Source organism: Meriones unguiculatus, chromosome 20 (assembly GCF_030254825.1).
Source record: "Meriones unguiculatus strain TT.TT164.6M chromosome 20, Bangor_MerUng_6.1, whole genome shotgun sequence".
Lineage (NCBI taxonomy): Eukaryota > Metazoa > Chordata > Mammalia > Rodentia > Muridae > Meriones > Meriones unguiculatus.
Window position 1 is genome coordinate 62483323 of NC_083367.1, and position 17506 is coordinate 62500828.

Consider the following 17506-nt stretch of genomic DNA (forward strand, 5'->3'; position numbering starts at 1 on the left):
GACACCTGAAGTAAGAGCTGATAGGATACAAGAAATAGATAGGTATAACCTAAAGTCAGATTCGTATTACTTACAATCGAATGCAGAACTAGCCTCAGATTGTGATGCCATCTTTAAAATGTCTGTGAATCTTCTCCAGTGTCCATGAATCCAGCTGTGATGGACGATGTTGGCAATTTGTTGGGATCTAGAATCAGCTAGAAGACAAAAGTCTGGCTGTGCCTGTAAGGGGTTGTATAGAGGAAGTTCACTGAGGAGGGAGGACCCATCTTCATTCTGGACATCACCAATTCTATGAGCTGGGGTCCTGGCTGGATGAAAGGAGAAAGTGAGCTAAACACCAGCTTCCTGGCTCTCTGCTTCCTCATTATAGATGCAAGAGGCCTCCAGCTCCTTGCCCTGACGGCCCTTTCTATGATGAGCTATACCCTAAAACCCTGAGCCAAAATAAGCCCTTTCTTTCATCCAAAAGCTGCTTTTACCAGGGGTTCTGTCACAGCACAAGGAGACATAATGGATACACCAACTAATTCCACACCCTTTCCCGGTTCTTCTCTATAGGTTTGGCCGGAAGTTCTGCCTCTTGGTTACCATCCTCATCAATGCCATTTCTGGGGTTCTCATGGCGATTTCCCCCAACTACACCTGGATGCTGGTGTTTCGCTTGCTCCAGGGCCTGGTCAGCAAAGCAGGCTGGTTAATTGGCTACATCCTGAGTAAGAAGGTTTGGGGAGCTGTTGGGAGCACACAGGGACTCTTAGTAAGGTGGAACCTAGTTGGAAAGACAATGACTTTTATTCTGTACCTAAAGAATGTTTTAGCCAGGCAGCCGTGGCACGGGCCTTTAATCCCAGCATTCGAGAGGCAGAGACAGGCAGATCTCTGAGTTTAAGGCCAGCCTGGTCTACAGAGCAAGTTCCAGGACAGCCAGGTCTACACAAAGAAACCCTGTCCTGAACCACACCCCCACAAACACACAAAAAAGAATTTTTTTAAAGCACTCAATCAATTCACTCTATGTTCCTCATACGAAAAAAAAATTTTCAAAAGCAAAATTACCACACCAGCCAGAGTCCTAGTTAGCTTTTGGGGGAATATTTGGTTTCTGAACTCTGTGGTGCTATATGGAGAGAAAGTAAAGCATACCAACCCTATTCAGACAGAAGTTCCAAGATCAGAGATGTGCTGGTGTGTGAGAGAATTTTCACTGTGCTTTACCTGTCCTAATAAACCGTTGGATTTACACATGAGGAAGCTGAGAACACAAGCATAGTGGTGGACCTTGGTTATTCAGCAAGATCTCAAATGACCCAGGGGACAGGTCTTTGAGGGGTTATCTATATTAGGCTGAGGTAGGAAGACCCACCTTGACTGTGGGCAGCACTGTACTATAAGCTGTGGTCCTGGAGCAACAGAAAAGTGGAGCGTGAGCTGTAAGATCTGGGCTGTAGTTTACTCACTAGTAACCAGAGTTACAGTTAAGGACCTTGAGGTACAAAAGCGTGCTTAATCCTACAGCACGGCAGCTATCTGGCAGCTGGTTGGATCTTGGAAATCCTCATGATCATATCCCTTTGGCTACACTTGAAAAAAAAAAAAGCTCTTTGGAATTAAGGGAATAATACTGAAGTTTTGGTCGTACAAGAAGTAAACAGAATATGTGCTTATATAATTTTACCTGGTAACATGAATCTGGGGGAATTTCAAGGCAGAAAGAGAACATTAGTCCACCCAGAAAAGACAAATAAATGGTTGGTGAATGAAGCTATTCATAGTTTCACTGGCTAGCATGGAGCTATTCAGCCAATAATTTGGTTTCTAGAACATACTGTATAGAAATCAATTATACAGACGTATATTTTGTCATAAATCTCAGCCTCTTACATTTCTTTCAAAGTCTCTGTGAATGTGGAGGCCTTGATGCCCACCTTGAAACTTTCTCCCCACCCCACCCAGGACCCCAGCCACTGTAAAAGACAGACACTTGTATTTGCTGAACACAAGTACCATTTTACTTCATTAAAGCAGCCATTTTAAAATATTTTCAGATGGTTTCCAGTTACTTATAGAAATAGGTTTAGCAGGTACGTGTGTTGTATTAGAAATAGTTAAAATAGTTTGGGAAAACAGGTTTGTGAGACATTTAAAGCAAAGACCATGGGACATGTGACATTCCAATTTCAGTGTATCTGTCACATGAAAACAACTTATCTCCTCACTCCCCCATACAGACCTCACATGTCTTTCGAGATGCAGACATGGGGCCATAAACAAGACCGAGTATTCCCCCGTGGGCAATGGTGGCTGGTAACTTGCTTCTCAAAGGATATAACAAGTCCTCAGTTGTGTGTTTTCTACTTTCAAGGCCTCAACTACTCCCGCCATGAAGGTTTCAAATAGACATGTATTTAACAACTAATTTGCAAAGTTTTTAATAAATTTTGAATGAATACTTTGGCAAGCTAGTATTAGCTGATTCCTGCCTTTCACAGGGTTTTTAAGTCTGTTACACGAATAAACATAATTACAAAGTGTTTATCTCTATAAGACAACTTGCATGTAAGTGTTCATTTATATATGAAACATCTATGTTTTTTAATTCAGTTTTTTATTCATGCCTTGAGTATTGCTGCCTGATTTTTGTGTGAAATATGGTTACATTCATCACTGAAAATTTAAAAGTATTGTTTCATTTTTATTTATGTGTGTGCATGTATATGTGCCACACATGAGCAGGTACGCATCGAGGCCAGAAGAGGGTTCAGATCCCCTAAAATTGGAGTTAGAGGTGGTTGTGAATTCCCTGACATGGGCGCTGGGAACCAAACTCAGGTCCTCTGCAAAAGCAGCAAATGCTCCTAACCACTGAACATCTCTCAGCCCCTGAAATTCTTTTGTTGTTGTTGTTGCTACTGTTGTTTTTTTTTTTTTATTTTTTGATACACAAACGTGTGTAATCCAGAATGGCCTTGAATTAACAAAAATCCCCTGCCTCTGCCTCCCAAGTACTGGGATTATAGGCATGAGGTACCATGCCTATGCCTTGTGCCTGAAATTTTTCTGTAAATCAAGCAGATTTACAGAAATCTGTTCATTTTGTTAACATTGTTCAGTTAATGCGTGTTTATTAATTAATACTATAGCAATAACTGCAACAAAATGCCCAACACACACACGCGTTTTACATTGTTTGAAGAGATGTGTAGAAATTTCTAAATTAAGCCTGTATTTTTCAGCTGGTTGCCTTAAGATTGGAAGCCCCCTTTGGCTCATTTGGCTGACAGTGTGGATTCTTTTCTGCAGTTACAGAATTTGTCGGGCTGGGCTATCGCAGAACAGTGGGGATTTTTTACCAAGTCGCCTTTACTGTTGGGCTCCTGGTGCTGGCAGGGGTGGCCTGCCTGCTTCCCCATTGGAGGTGGCTGCAGTTTGCCGTGACTCTGCCCAACTTCTTCTTCCTGCTCTATTTCTGGTAAGTCTCTTAGGAACGAAAAGAAGATGCGACAGGATGATCTATTTCATCCAAGTCTTTCTTTTCCATGAACGTCCTGCTTGTAAATGATAATGCTTCCCTCTCCATGCCTGTTTCACAAGAAAGCCAAATACCTGTTGATTAAATAAAAATTAGACCGTCTCCTGCTAGAAGTCCAATGTTCTTTGGCTTGGGACACAAGATGGTTGTGACCTGTTTCTTTCATCTCATGTTAGTCATCTGATTCTGACTCCCAACAGCTAGAGTCCAGTTTGGGTGACACACCCTTTAAAAAAGTCAACAATGTTGCCCTTTCTTATCCAGGCAGAGTGGCATATGCCTAATCACTACTTTCCCATAGGTGTGACCAAGGCAGACAGCTCCAATCAATCATAACAGCAATTATTCAAAAAAAAAAAGGCCAACGTGGCAATCCAGATGGACCATACTGATAACTAAAACAAAGTGAGCTGGTACCACTGTAGAGGAAGGGGGATTCAGGGACAGATGTAGAGGTGGGGGCTGCAGGTAGTTCTGGTTAATCTTCCTTTCCCCCGACACCTCCATCAGTTACTTCCCAGCCCTGGTGGAACCTCCCCAACATCGGTAAACCTGCGGCTGAATCTCGGTGAGTCAGGTAATATCAGGCTCTGTGGGAGCTTCCTGTCCCAGGCACTCCCAGAGTAAGGCCCCAGTGACTGTCCAAACTTCACATGAACACAGAGAGCCGCTGTGTGTGCATCCAGCAAGCCGTCGAATGAGCCCAGAGCCTACACACACATCTCAGCTTGGGTTGAGCCAGAGTTTCCTGCCCTGGTGCTCTCAGGAAAGCCTGGACCACTGCAGATCCCATCTGTAGGCTGTCCAGATCAGACTTTCTCCCAAGTTGCCACTTCTTTCCCACCCCCAAGATCAGGCAATAGTGGGGAAGTCACTAGAACTTATTATGAACAGCTAGAAAAATTGCTCTCTAGCTAGAAAAAAACAGCATCCCAGGGGCTGGCTGCTGAGCAGGCCACACTCTGCATTTTGACCCCTCTATGGTGACTATGGAGTCACCATAGTCCACTCCACATGGCCCTCTAGACCCTACCTGTCCCAGAGCAGCGAGCCATCAAGACTTCCAGCACTTATGCCTTTAACCCGTGAGCCTAGCCCTCTGGCTTCCAACGCGGCTGGCTGGCCAACCTCTCCACCCCCACCTCCATTCACCCTGACCTTGACTGCTCTGAAGCACTTTTAGATATGGGCCCTCAGGGACTTGCCATGGCTGCTTGACCCTGCTAGGTCAGGACACAGGGCCCTTGCTTAGAGCAGCACCCTGGGACTTGCAGGGCCTTCTTAAGCCTGCTAGGCCAAGCTCAAACCGTTCAGTTTGAGTTTCTGCATTCTGCCCCTATCTGACCTCAGAAGCTTACCTCATTTTTTCAGCTTGAAATATATATATATATATATATATATATATATATATATATATATATATATGAATATAGCATGGTATAATAGCATGTAATATATTACCTATAATATATAGCTATATAATCATATACCAATATGTATCACATAATATTTAATATATAATAAATATATATATATATATATATATATATAGTTTCCTTCCAATATGATTTGCAACTCCCACCTCTATTTCTTGACCTTAGTTCTCAGGCTCACCCCTCTTCACCCCTCCCATACCTCCTCAGCCCTCTTCAGGATGCCACAAGCTGCATATGCAGTGGCACCCTGCTCAGCAGCTCACTTGTAGCTGTTCAGGTTAGGAGTCTCTAAGGAGGAGGCCTGAAGGCCTCCTGGGCATGCGCCGACTACAAGTCAGCCCTTCGGGGAGGACAGAGCCTTACACGCTCTGCAAAGTGTTCTCGGCCTCCTTGGTAGGTCCAGCTGAACCTCCCCGTGCCATATGCTCCTACATTGGCAATGGGGAGGCAGCAAAGTACCATCTGTCCTTATACCCTAGGTGCATACCAGAATCTCCAAGATGGCTCATCTCCCAGAACAAAAATGCAAAAGCCATGAAGATAATTAAACACATTGCTAAGAAAAATGGAAAATCAGTGCCAGTCTCTCTTCAGGTAAGTTGAGGCCTTTGGATGTCAAATGGGGGGAGGGGGCTAGTGAGAAGGCAGGGTACAGAAAACATGCCTCGTGTGCTAGCCATCCCAACAGGGAGGCACGGGGCCCACATGCATTTTGGCCTCACTATAGGAAAATACAATAGAATATTTCATGCCCAAGACTTGTGTTCCCTGGGAGACTAAACAGTTGGCAAATATCAGATTAAAAAATAAATCAGGTTGTCTGTTTGTCTGTTTGTCTGTTTTTCACAAGTCTGAGAAAAAGTGTTTCTATCTTGTACAAATCAGGGCTGTTCTGTGTCGGTGGATATTATTCGGTTTCTTGCATGCCAGCTTTCCCAGCTTTCTGGATCCATATAGCAGAGTTTGAAACAAATAATTTCATACAATTGTAAGCATTTTGGATACAGCCATTTGGTCTGTTTCAGATTTTGCTGTTAGTATCTCTCCCCACTCTGAACTCAAACCTTCTTGTCTGATGGGACTGGAAAGGAGAAAGGGATTCTATTAGAAATTTGAGATGTAGCTTAGTTCACACAATGATTGCCTAGCATGAATGAATCTGTGGGTTCAGTTCCCAGTGCTGATGAAACCTTTGTGAGTGTGTGTGTGTGTGGGTGTGTGTGTGGGGGGGTGTGGGTGTGTATGTGCCTAACTCTAGCACTTCGGAGGTGGTGGAAGCAGGAGGCTCAGCAGTTGAGTCATCCTTGACTACATAGTGAGCTCAAGGCTAGCCCAGGCAGAGATTCTGCCTCAAAAGAAAAAGAAAATTACGTCACAATAAGAGTAAATCATTTCCAAATGAGAATGTAGCATGGGTTACTGTAAGACGTTGACATTTGCATGACTTTTGAGAGACTCAGAGACTGTGCATGCATGCTCGTGCATGTGTTCATGTGTGTGTGCATGCATGTGTGTGCGTGTGTGTGATGTCAATAACCATCTCTCATCACTCTTCCACCTAATTCATTAAGCCAGGTCTCTCAATCAAACCCAGAGCTCACTGATGAGGCTAGTCTTGCTAGCCCACTTGCTCTGGGAATTACAGGCCACACCCAGCCAGCATTTAGATGAGTCTAGGAATCTGAACTCTAATCCTCGTGCTTGCATGTCAAGTGCTTTAACTGCTGCACCATCTCCTCAGCCCCCTGGTGCTTTATTCCTACTGAGCTCCAAGTGATGCTGCTGCAAGTGTCGATGTCATGGTCTCAGGCCTGAGCTTCCTTCCCATTCAGCCACAGATAGGCCACTCAGGACCGCAGAGCTGGGTCTCCCTGGTACCCCAGTGTACCTTACAAATCACAGGCCATGAGCGACCTATCTGTTCTATGTCCCAGCTCTTCTGCTGTACAATAGAGTGGAAAACAGACCCTAACTTCGAGGATAAATATTAAATAAGATTGTGTGCTCTGTGGCCAGCATAGAGCTGGGCCCATGATGGATTCTCAGCAGTGAGTGTGGCCGCCATTCTCTTTATGACTCGGAGACCTTTCTAACAGAAAACACCTTCTTGTTCTTCTCTTAGAGCCTGAGGGCAGGTGAGGATGCTGGCGAGAAACTGAACCCTTCCTTCCTTGACCTGGTCAGAACCCCTCAGATAAGGAAACATACTTTGATTTTGATGTACAATTGGTAAGACAATCCTTTGTGTTAACTTAAAATGCTTATACATTCATACAATTACAGTCACTCATAGTAAAGACAGGGAAAAGCACAGCTCACCTCAAATTAGCATCAACAAAAGATATTGACCTGTTTCTCACAGACAGCAGGCTTACCTGTAACACTTCCTTCAGACAAATGTAAAATTGGCTTGGGATAGGACAGAATTTTCAACAATTTTTTAAAATCTTTTTTTTTCACGTGCATTGGTATTTTGCCTGCATGGATGTGCAAGGGGTCTGATCCCCTAGATGTGGAGTTACAGGGAGTTGTGAGCTGCCACGTGGGTTCTGGGAATTAAACCTGGGCTCTCCGGAAGAGCAACCGGTGAGCCATCTCTTAACCGCCACGCCATCTCTCCAGCCCCAAATTTCCAACAATTTATGGAAGTGGTGCTCAGAGTACTTCTGCTATTTTGTAATGTGTATTTACAGGAAGTGGCATTTCTCTGAAATGACAATTATAAAAGAAAAGTATTGGTCAGTTCTGAAAAATATTGAAGATGCCATTTGTCCGGCAGCATCAAATACTCGATATTTAATTACTTACATAAAAATAAACATGGGGCTGGGAAGACAACTCAGTCATTGAAAGTACATGTGGCTCTTGAAGAGGACCTGGGTTCAGAAGCCAGCACCTACACTGTGGTCCCCACTGCCTGTAACTGCAGTCTCAAGAGATTGGTCACCATCTTCTAGCCTCCATGGGCACCAGGAATAGTGCCTTTACGTGCAGGTAAAGCATGGATACACACAAACTGAAAATAAATGAATGTTTTAAAAAATAAATATGCATATCCATATCATTAATACACAATTTCACTTTCATCATAAGAAATGGTAAAATTATACATAGACCAAAGAGTTATTTTAAAATTAATTTCTTTATGATTATCAGTAAATGTTAGACTTGAATACCTATTTTATATGCTTATATCCTTGGGGTCTCATAAAAATTTCTTGGGTGAAAAGAAGAAAGTGTAAAAATATTTAAGGAGCCCTGGCCTGCAGCTCCTTAAAAACTTAAGGTTTTTGGTTTTTGTTGTTGTTTCGGTTTTGTTTTGTTTTTTTTTTTTTAATTCTCCAAATGGTTCTAATATATAATCCAAATTGAGAAGTATTAGTATAGATCATTTGATCTGCTTTTAGATCTCCACAGATGTACAAAGCTAGGGAGGAGAGGCCTTCCCTACCCTTTTTACTTGGGAGGGAAAACAAACAAACAAACAAACCCACTCAGAAATGTATGAAGTCGACAGCACTGACTCTACAATGCAGGGACCGAGCCTCTCGAGGCTGGCCGTGTGCAGGCGCTCTCAGAGCTGTGGGGGACAATGTGATGACCTCCATGCTGAAGAGGCTATTTCCCCACAGTGAGCTCTGCTCCCCACAGTGGCTTCAGAAAGACCTGCCCTTGCTGGGAAGAGCCACAGATGTCAGGGTACGGCATGGCACAGGCAGCTTTGACCTTTGGCCTCACTCGCCTTTCCTTCTGAATACAGACTCTTGCCCATCAGCCTCAGATCTTCCATTCTTTTAAGTTAACATAATTTGAAACACTTGTCAGAGGGCAGTTGGGACAGGCCGGAGAAGACACCATTGAGAAGACATACATTGGGTCTTCGGGTTCATGAAGTCTGAATTATGTAGTCCAAGTCTTTACATCCAAAATGCATTAGAAGACCACAAAGAGCCTAGAAGGTGGTTCGGTGGGTTTAGTACCTGCCGAACAAGCATGAGGCTGTGCATTTGGATGCCCCACACCACATAAAAAGTTGGATTTGAAGGCATGTGCCTATTGTCCTAGTGCTGAGAGGTGAAGACAGTGGATCCCTGAGGCTTGATGGACAGTCAGCCTAGACAATCATGGTGCTCAGGTTCAGAGAGAGGCTCTGTCTCAAAAAGCAAGGGGGAGAGAAATAGAGGGAAACGCATGACATCAATTTCTGGCCTGCACATATACCTTCACACACACACACACAGGAACAATTACACAAGCATACACACATACATGCACACCCAAATACATAAACAACATTACATTAAATACTCACATAAAAATCTAAAGAGGGAAATGGTTGCCAACCATGAGCCAACCATTGGCTATTAGTCCATGTATCACTCCATCAGGACTTCTCAGCTTCTCACTGGGCCAATGAATGGCCCCAGATGTTCCCCAGCTGTTTCCAGATTTCTGCCTCTCCGGCCCCTCCAGCCACAGGAAAGCAGTGGGTATAAAAACAATGGCACAGATGGGACGCTAGAGAAAAGGTCACAGGCAAAGGTCACCTGCCACCAACTCTTCTTCCCCCCCGCCCCGAAGCCTCTCCTGTGGGAACGTGTGCTCAGCGCTCAGCTTAACCCTGGCTCTCCTCTCTGCTCAGGTTCACGAGCTCTGTTCTCTATCAGGGCCTTATCATGCACATGGGCCTCGCAGGCGGCAACATCTACCTGGATTTCTTCTACTCTGCCCTGGTGGAGTTCCCTGCTGCCTTCATCATCATCCTCACCATAGACCGGGTTGGTCGCCGCTATCCCTGGGCTGCAGCAAATACGCTGGCTGGAGCAGCCTGTCTAGCTTCAGTTTTTATCCCTGATGGTAAGCTCAGAGCACGGTGGATTTGAGGAAGGCAGGCCCAGCACAAAGCCTCGCTCTAGAACATTCCACCAATTCCCTTGACCTCTGTATAATCCTGCACTGTAAATGAGAAAAACCTCACAGCTTCAGCAACTATCTTATATCTTTCCTTATGGGTCAAAGGGCCATGAAACAATCTTTTTAGCCACATGGAGCTTTGTTTGAGGCCATGATAGAACAGCAATCACTTACAATATGCCCAGTTTCCTGGCTCTCTAGGACAACCTCTATGATGGTGAGGTATACAGTTACAAATCTCTTTGAGGTAGAACTATGGTGAGAATAGAAAGGTCAGGACTGGCTGGGAGTAGAGGGGAAAGGCAAAGGGCAGAGGACTTTCAGTGACATAATGCCAGGAACATGTATTCATATATGCCCAGACCCACTTAGAGTAGCTCCTTGGGTCAGTGACCATGATTTATCAATGCAGAGTCGTCAGTTTATGTAGATGGCTACACTGGGAGGAATGTTGATAATGGAGGAGGTCGTATGTATGCCAGTGGGAAAGCTGTGGAAAATCTGTCCCTTCTTCATTTTTCTATGAACCTAAGCTACACTTTTTAAACTTAACTTTAAAATGTTTTACGTATATGTATATTTTATGTATGTCTGTACATGGTGTGTACATGGGAGCATAAGAGGGTGTCTGATCTCCTGGAGCTAGAATTGCAGGCAGTTGTGAGAAGCCTGCTATGGGTGCTGGGAATCAAACCTGGGTCCTTTGTAAGAGCAGCAATTGTTCTTAATTAGAGAGCCATCTCTCCAGTTCCACACATTTTTTTTTAGAGAAACCATTAATCCTTGAGAGCTGGATTCATGTGTAAAACACTTCCTGTGGAAACCTGAGGACCAGAGTTCGGCTCATCAGAACCCACATAAATTCTGGCAAGCATGGTACAGTCTCAGCACGTAGGAGGCAAAGACATAGGCTCCCTAGAGTAAGTCAGCTAGCTGAACTGTCTAAACTGGCGACCTCTGGGTTCCTGCTGCATTAGAAAAGATGTAGGCTGACTGAGGAAGACATACGACATCAACCTCTGATCCACGTGCACGTACATGCGTGCACACGCACACACAGAACTGCAGCTAAGGTTAGAGCACACAGTTCTGCAGAGGTTGTGGCATTTGACTCACATCTGTAGAGAAGCATCCCTGCTTCCCTGTCTCGTTTCTGTACCGTGGAGCTTGTCCTTGCCAGCCCACTCTGGAGCACAGTTTGAGGAAAAGTGACCGTATGCAGAACGGATGAGTTCTGGGTTTTTCCCGCAGATCTACACTGGCTGAAAATTACCATCGCGTGCTTGGGCAGAATGGGCATCACCATGGCCTATGAGATGGTCTGCCTGGTCAACGCTGAGCTCTACCCCACGTACATCAGGTGAGGGCGAATACTTGGCTTTGCGCTAGAGAGCCTTACTTCTCAAAGCACAGTGAGGAGCTAGGCGGGTGTTCAAAGACAGTAGCCGACAGCCCACACTCAGGCTTACAGACTGAACATTGCCCAGAAGCCACAAGAATCAGGAGCTAGACCACAATGTGGAGAGTGACCACAGCAGCTGAACGTATTTATGGAAACCACAGATATGGCATGGGTAGTCATGTGATGGAAAGAAAAGTGAGCATCACTCTCCATCCAGCCTCAAGGCTTATAGCAAACAAACAAACAACAACAACAAAAAAAACAAAACAAAAAACAGACCACAGGCAAGATCATGTCCGCACCTCATTTCTGCACAGAATCACTGGTTCTCAGACATTTAGCAGTTTGGGGAAAGTGATTATCTAGGCGTGCACTGGCACGTAACTGCTGTAAGAAGTCAAAGACTCAAGCTGGTTTTCTGTGACTCAGGAATCTCGGGGTCCTCGTCTGCTCCTCCATGTGTGACATCGGCGGCGTCATCACACCTTTCCTGGTCTACCGTCTCACGGACATCTGGCTGGAGTTCCCACTGGTGGTATTTGGTGAGAAATCTCCAGAGGCTTAATTGCTAGTGATCAGCAATACTGTCAGTATTATTCTAATGCTCCCAAGTCAGTACTAACACTAGGCTATGAGAGTAAATGCTTTAGAAGCACAAATTAAAGGCAAGATGAGAAGAAAAGACGTTTTCCCAAACACAACTCCCTCTCCAGCCTACACGCAACCACAGGGATGGCTAGGTACGGATCCAAGCTCACATGTACCTGCTCAGGGTAACTCTGGAGCCTCGGTGCACCACGTCAGTCTGCTTTCAGCTCCACTCAGAGAGCCTTTTAGACTTAATTAAAGCTGCCCCTTTCCCAGGACTCACCACACCGACCTTTCCCCTGGACTCCATGCCAAAGGCACGTACCACTGCTCTCGTGGAGCTACACGCTGCCTCCTACACTTGTGCTGGCTTCTTCCTTCTGTTGCCTTGTTCTCAAGGGTTTTGTGAGAGGGAAGTTCTCCATGCCTGAAGACCTGCCAAGGAAAATTTCAAGCTGTTGCTACAACTCTCCATCAAAACAGACCCGGAGAATTCACCACGTTCCATCACACAAGCGAGATGGCCAGTGTAGATAGCACATGGGCGCTTTACCCTGAGATAATCAGAGTTACACGGCCTGCTGACTGGAAGCACGTGCCTCCGATCTCTGACTCCCAAGTATCGGCTGAGGGGCCTGTTCCAGAGCCCCCCTGCTCCCTCAGAAAGTACCTATCATACCCCAACCCCTTCTCTCCAGGTAGGAGTTAGAGGCACCTGATCCTTGGTAGGCGGTGTCAGCTGAGGGCTTAGCAGGACATTTCTGGAAGCAAATAGAGGCTCCAGTTTCTGTAACCACCACTTTTTAGCAGGTCTAAGAGGAGTTGAGGCATGTATGAAGTGGTGTGGTTTCTTGCCCCATCTCACCTTCCCCTGGAGGACACAAAAGCCAGAGCTGTATTTCAAAGATGATAGCAAAGTCAAAGACAGTCCCAAGGTCACTTCTGAGAGGGTTCTGTCACCTTCCTTTGCCCACTTTAACCTGGTGGCAGGAAGGTCAGATACTAACTTCTCCCTCCCACCCCCCTCTGAAATGAGCTGTTTAATATAAGCCTAAAAATACTGGCTAAGAGTGCACTGGAGGACCGTGGCACAGCATTTGTTTAGCACAGACACATCCCCAGAGCCATCTACAACAGCAGGAGAAAGCAGATGCCGAGCACAGGAAAAGTGGGTAACGATATCCTGGTCCTTAGCAGGGCTGGTCCTGGCTTGTATAAAATGCTAAGCTTGTGTGATCTGCCACTCCCTGGACCTTCCCCTCTTCAGACGCTCAGAGCTAGAAAGACACAGTAGGACACTTCTGCGAGCCCAGCACTTGAGGAATTAGGTGCAGGAGGATCTGGGCTCCTGCCCAGTTTCATTTCTGTTGCTGTGACAAAACCCCCTGACAAAATGCAACATGGAGAAGAAAGGGGTTTGTCCTAGCATACAATTCCACCTCACAATCCACACTGTTTGGAAGTCAAAATAGTAACTTCAAGCAGCTAGTGGCATCACACCCACAGTCAGGAGCAGAGATTAAGGCAAGCACAATAGCTCACAGGAATTTTCAACTCCTATTCAACTGAGAATCCCTTCCTTAAGGAATGATGCCACCAACAGTGGGCGGGGTCTTCCCACATCAGATAAGACAACTCCCCATAGACACGCCCACAGGCCAACCCAATGAAGACAAGGTTGTCAGAGGCTCACTGAGGGTCTCTTGCTTGATTCTAGGCTATGTCAAGATGACAATGAAAGCTAAACTTCACGGCTACGTTGTGAAAGCCTGTAAGGGGAAGAGCCTCTGAGTCAGCTGAATTAGCTGGGTCCTGCTTGCATTTGCTACTCATTACAGTACAGATCATCCTGAGAGGTTCAGAGAAGTTAATTATTCTCAGCCATGTCCACAGTTCATAGCCCAGGTTGGGACTTATCCTAAGGACTTGACAAGCATTTGTTCACCTCAGAACAAGCCTGTGAGGTAGATTATGTCATGTGACAAAGGGCAGAAAGTTGGAACAATCTCAGAACTCCCCAGGTCCTCAGACCAACCAGCCAAAAGTCAGAGTCGGACCCAGGTACTCCATACTGGGGTTGTGCTTGAGCTCAATGCCCCGTGGGTCCATTTCTGCTGTTTTACGAAGTCCAGCATGAAGTTCTTTGAAACCCCAAACTAATGACGAAATGGCACCCCATTTCCCATTTGTTACAGAAAAAACAAAACCAAAGCACACCTCTTAAAGTTATGGATCTCCAATATTAATAAAGAAGCAAAAAATATTAATGTGGTTGTTACTGAAAACTAGAGACTAAAAAAGAGAACAAGAGAACCTAAGTGGCTGTTCCACCTCTGAGTTCGGCCTGCATTATTTTTCTGCACTGGGGTTTGAATCTAGGGCCTCACACATGCTAAGCAAGCTCCTACCACTAACAGCTTTTAAGACTGTTCTAGATTCCTTTCTGTTACTTGCAATAAAATTTAAAAACAACAATGACAAAACCCCTCTGACCAAAAGCAGCTTAGAAGAGGAAAGGGCTTATTTGGCTTACATTTCCAGGTCACAGTCTATCACTGAGGGAATTCAAGGCAGGAACTCAGAGACAGGAACCATGGAGGAACCTTGCTTCCTGATTCACTGGCTTTCTCTGCTACCTTAGCTCAGGCCCACCTGCTTAGGAATGGTGCTGCTCACAGTGGACTGGGCCCTCCTACATCAATCATCAATCAAGAAAATCTCTTGCACAGGTGGCCACAGGCCAATTTGATCTGGGCAATTACTCAAGTGTGATTCCTGCTTCCCAAGTGTCTCTAGGTTATGCCAAGTTTATCATAAAAACTAACCAAGGGGCTGAGTGTCTGTTTAGTGATTAGGGGCACTGGATGCCCTTGCCACAGAGCAACTAACAACTATCCAGAGGATCCAATGCCTTCTTCTGGGCTCAGCAACGCTGTACCACATGGTACGCAGACACCCATGCAGGCAAAACAACCGCATACATAAAAGAAAATGCTTAACTTTTTAAAATTAAATGGCACAGAGACAGAGCCTCGTTATATAAATCATACTACCCTTGAATTCACAATTCTTCTGCCTTAGTCCCCCAAATGCTAGGATTACAGCTGAGTGCTGCCATACTCATGGCTCTGAGCATCTGAACTTGAACTGAATGGCTTCATGATGCTTTGTGATGGTATTACATATACAGTAACACCAAATGCACTGCCCTTTTATTAAAAGAACTTAATTCTATTCATTTGTGGTATGTGTGAGTGCGTGTGCGTTTGCTTACATGCTGTGCTGCAATGTAGAGTTCTCTCCTCTGACCATGCGGGTGGGTCCTGGGGATTGAGCTCCCATCATCAAGCTCAGCAAAGGGCCTCGACCCCGCTGAGATTTCTTCCCAGCCCTGTTTGCTAGCAATGGTCCAAGTTTCTGACTTGCTCCCAATGCTAAATGCTTTATATTGGCAGAGCTATGTTCTTCACATGGTTAGGGGTTTTTTTTGGTTTTTTTTTCAGAGTTATTTTTTAACTCTGAATTTTCTTAACACTGTGGCAATGTCCCATAGCCTAGAATAACTTTGACTCAAAATGTTAAGTATTTCATTTCCCTAAAAGGAATTGTAGCCCAAATAGTGTTTGGCATTGGGTACATTATTTATGACGGAAAATAAGGTGTTGAAAGGTGGCAAAGGAGTCTATAAATAAGAATGGGAGAACATTGCCCTCAAAAGAGAAAGGGAAATAAGGGGAGCCCTGATGATAGAGACCACCTTTCTGGTGCTTGATGTGACTCTGCTTTGTGTCTCAGGTGTGGTTGGTCTTGTTGCCGGAGCACTTGTGCTGTTGCTACCTGAGACCAAAGGGAAAGCTCTGCCCGAGACCATTGAGGACACCGAGAACATGCAGAGGTAGGAACTTGGGGCCCCTGAATGAACTCTACAGACGTTTGGAGACACTTCTGGATCCAACTGGGCAGAAAGAGTAGGCTGAATCCATATGTCATATCATGGGATCGAGGCAAACTACATCAGGGCATTAAACGTCAAAAAAGAGACAAGAAATTAGTGAAAACGCCACAGAAGGATTGGTAATAATTCATACCTTCATAATGGGGAAGGTCTCTCTAAATGTGAGAAAAAATAAAAATACAAAAAAAAAAATATTCCAGGATCCTATAGGAGAAAGAATAGTCTGTCTGCATTCTCAAAAACCCAAAATTGAACTGAACCATCATCGTCACTGGTAAACCCAAAAAATGTTTTTAGTACTATATAAAGGGCTGGCTTCCTGAGCAAAACCGTGAGGGCCAGGTGGTGGCGGCACACGCCTTTCACCCAGCACTCAGCAGACAGAGGCAGGCAAGTGGATCTCTGTGAGTTCTAGGCCAAACTGGTCTACAGAGTGAGTTCCGGAACAGCCAGGGCTTTATGGAGGAACCCTGTCTTGAAAAACCAAAAACAGACCATGAGAATGTCTGCCCAAGAGCGGGGGATGGGAAGGAGCTGGGGGCGCTGGCTCAGCAGAAAGAAAAGGCAATAGCTCACACGCCCACAAAAGTTAGTTCCACTTCCCTCATAACCAGAAAAATGTGAACTGACCTAGCACTAGCATTCCTCCGGGTCATCAGAGATGAGACTACCTGGAACACGCTGTACTGGAGAAGAATGTGCTGGACCCAGCAGCCCCCACATGGCTGCGGATGACGCACTGAGCCCTTCATGGTGGTCAGTCCAACCATGGAGGCACGATGACCATGTCTTTTTACCCAGTCGCCTCCTCTTGACATGTGTGAAATGTGTGGGGAGGACTAACCATTAAAGGATCTTTCAATGTGACAAGAGATTAGAAGTAACATAAATGCCCTTCAGTTGACAATCCAGCGGAATAAATTATTACATGCCATACAGCAAAGCACTAAAAAGCATGAAACAGCTCTATATCCACTGATAAGAAGAGTTCTCAAAATGCATTGTTATTGGAAAGAAAACAAAGCATAGAAAAGTGTTTATCTTCCATTTGGGTAAATACAGCATAAATACATAGACATGCAAATATAAAACAGTATTGAAAATAAAATAAGAGTAGCTCTATTCAAATAGTTTCCCTTATCTGTGGTTTTTATTTCCATTCTTTCAATAACCTGTGCTCCCTTAGCTTCCATTGCAGTTTGAAAATATTAAATGGAAATTTCCAGAAAGGAGAAATTCATATCTGTATATGATTTTATGTTGCTCGCTCTCTGTGTGCCATGATAAAAAGGTACATGTTTATCTCCTTCTTTTGCCTGGTGTGTCCACACTGTATAAGCTACCCACATTTTTAGGCTCTTCGCAGACACCTCAGTTCCCTGTTGGACTGCCAAGGGGTCACTGTGCTCGTGTTCACACACCTTTATTTTACTTGACCATGACCCAGAGTACAAGAGCGGTGAGGCTGACAGCTCAGACACACTGAAGAGAAGCTTTATGCAAAGGGATTTCTTTGGGCATAAAAGCAAGCGTCGTCAGCTTGATAAAGACAGAAAGTGTCTATCTGTTCAGTGTGGAACACTCCTGATACTCAGGTGGCTTGCCACTGAAACCCAGCAGCCTGAGGCTTTTCCTTGAACTACACTTGAGAACACAGGCCTCAGCTGGGCCGATTGTCA

At 45.0% G+C, this 17506-nt stretch overlaps 1 protein-coding gene and 1 long non-coding RNA gene across 8 annotated transcripts in view; one reads left to right on the forward strand and one right to left on the reverse strand.

Annotated features, from left to right (window-relative positions):
- The window catches only part of LOC110554857 (solute carrier family 22 member 2), a 32818-nt gene that overhangs the window by 9322 nt on the left and 5990 nt on the right, over positions 1 to 17506 (forward strand). For 2 of the 3 annotated variants that reach the window (XM_021647736.2, XM_021647734.2), the window contains exons 3-10: positions 562 to 716; positions 3304 to 3472; positions 5448 to 5562; positions 7091 to 7197; positions 9611 to 9825; positions 11134 to 11242; positions 11714 to 11826; positions 15668 to 15767. In XM_021647736.2, coding sequence (XP_021503411.1) covers positions 562 to 716; positions 3304 to 3472; positions 5448 to 5562; positions 7091 to 7197; positions 9611 to 9825; positions 11134 to 11242; positions 11714 to 11826; positions 15668 to 15767 — 1083 coding nt within the window. The remainder of the gene's footprint in view (positions 1 to 561; positions 717 to 3303; positions 3473 to 5447; positions 5563 to 7090; positions 7198 to 9610; positions 9826 to 11133; positions 11243 to 11713; positions 11827 to 15667; positions 15768 to 17506) is intronic. The other variant, XM_021647735.2, reaches the window with a different exon arrangement.
- The window catches only part of LOC110554859 (uncharacterized), a 40056-nt gene that overhangs the window by 6798 nt on the left and 15752 nt on the right, over positions 1 to 17506 (reverse strand). The window contains exons 3-5 of one of the 5 annotated variants that reach the window (XR_002476802.2): positions 12588 to 12743; positions 12198 to 12307; positions 75 to 311 (exon numbers count right to left, since the gene is read on the reverse strand). This is a non-coding gene — a long non-coding RNA (uncharacterized LOC110554859). Of the gene's footprint in view, positions 1 to 74; positions 312 to 12197; positions 12308 to 12587; positions 12744 to 14405; positions 14575 to 17506 lie in introns of those variants that run through there. The other 4 variants (XR_009587969.1, XR_002476801.2, XR_009587970.1 and 1 more) reach the window with 4 other exon arrangements.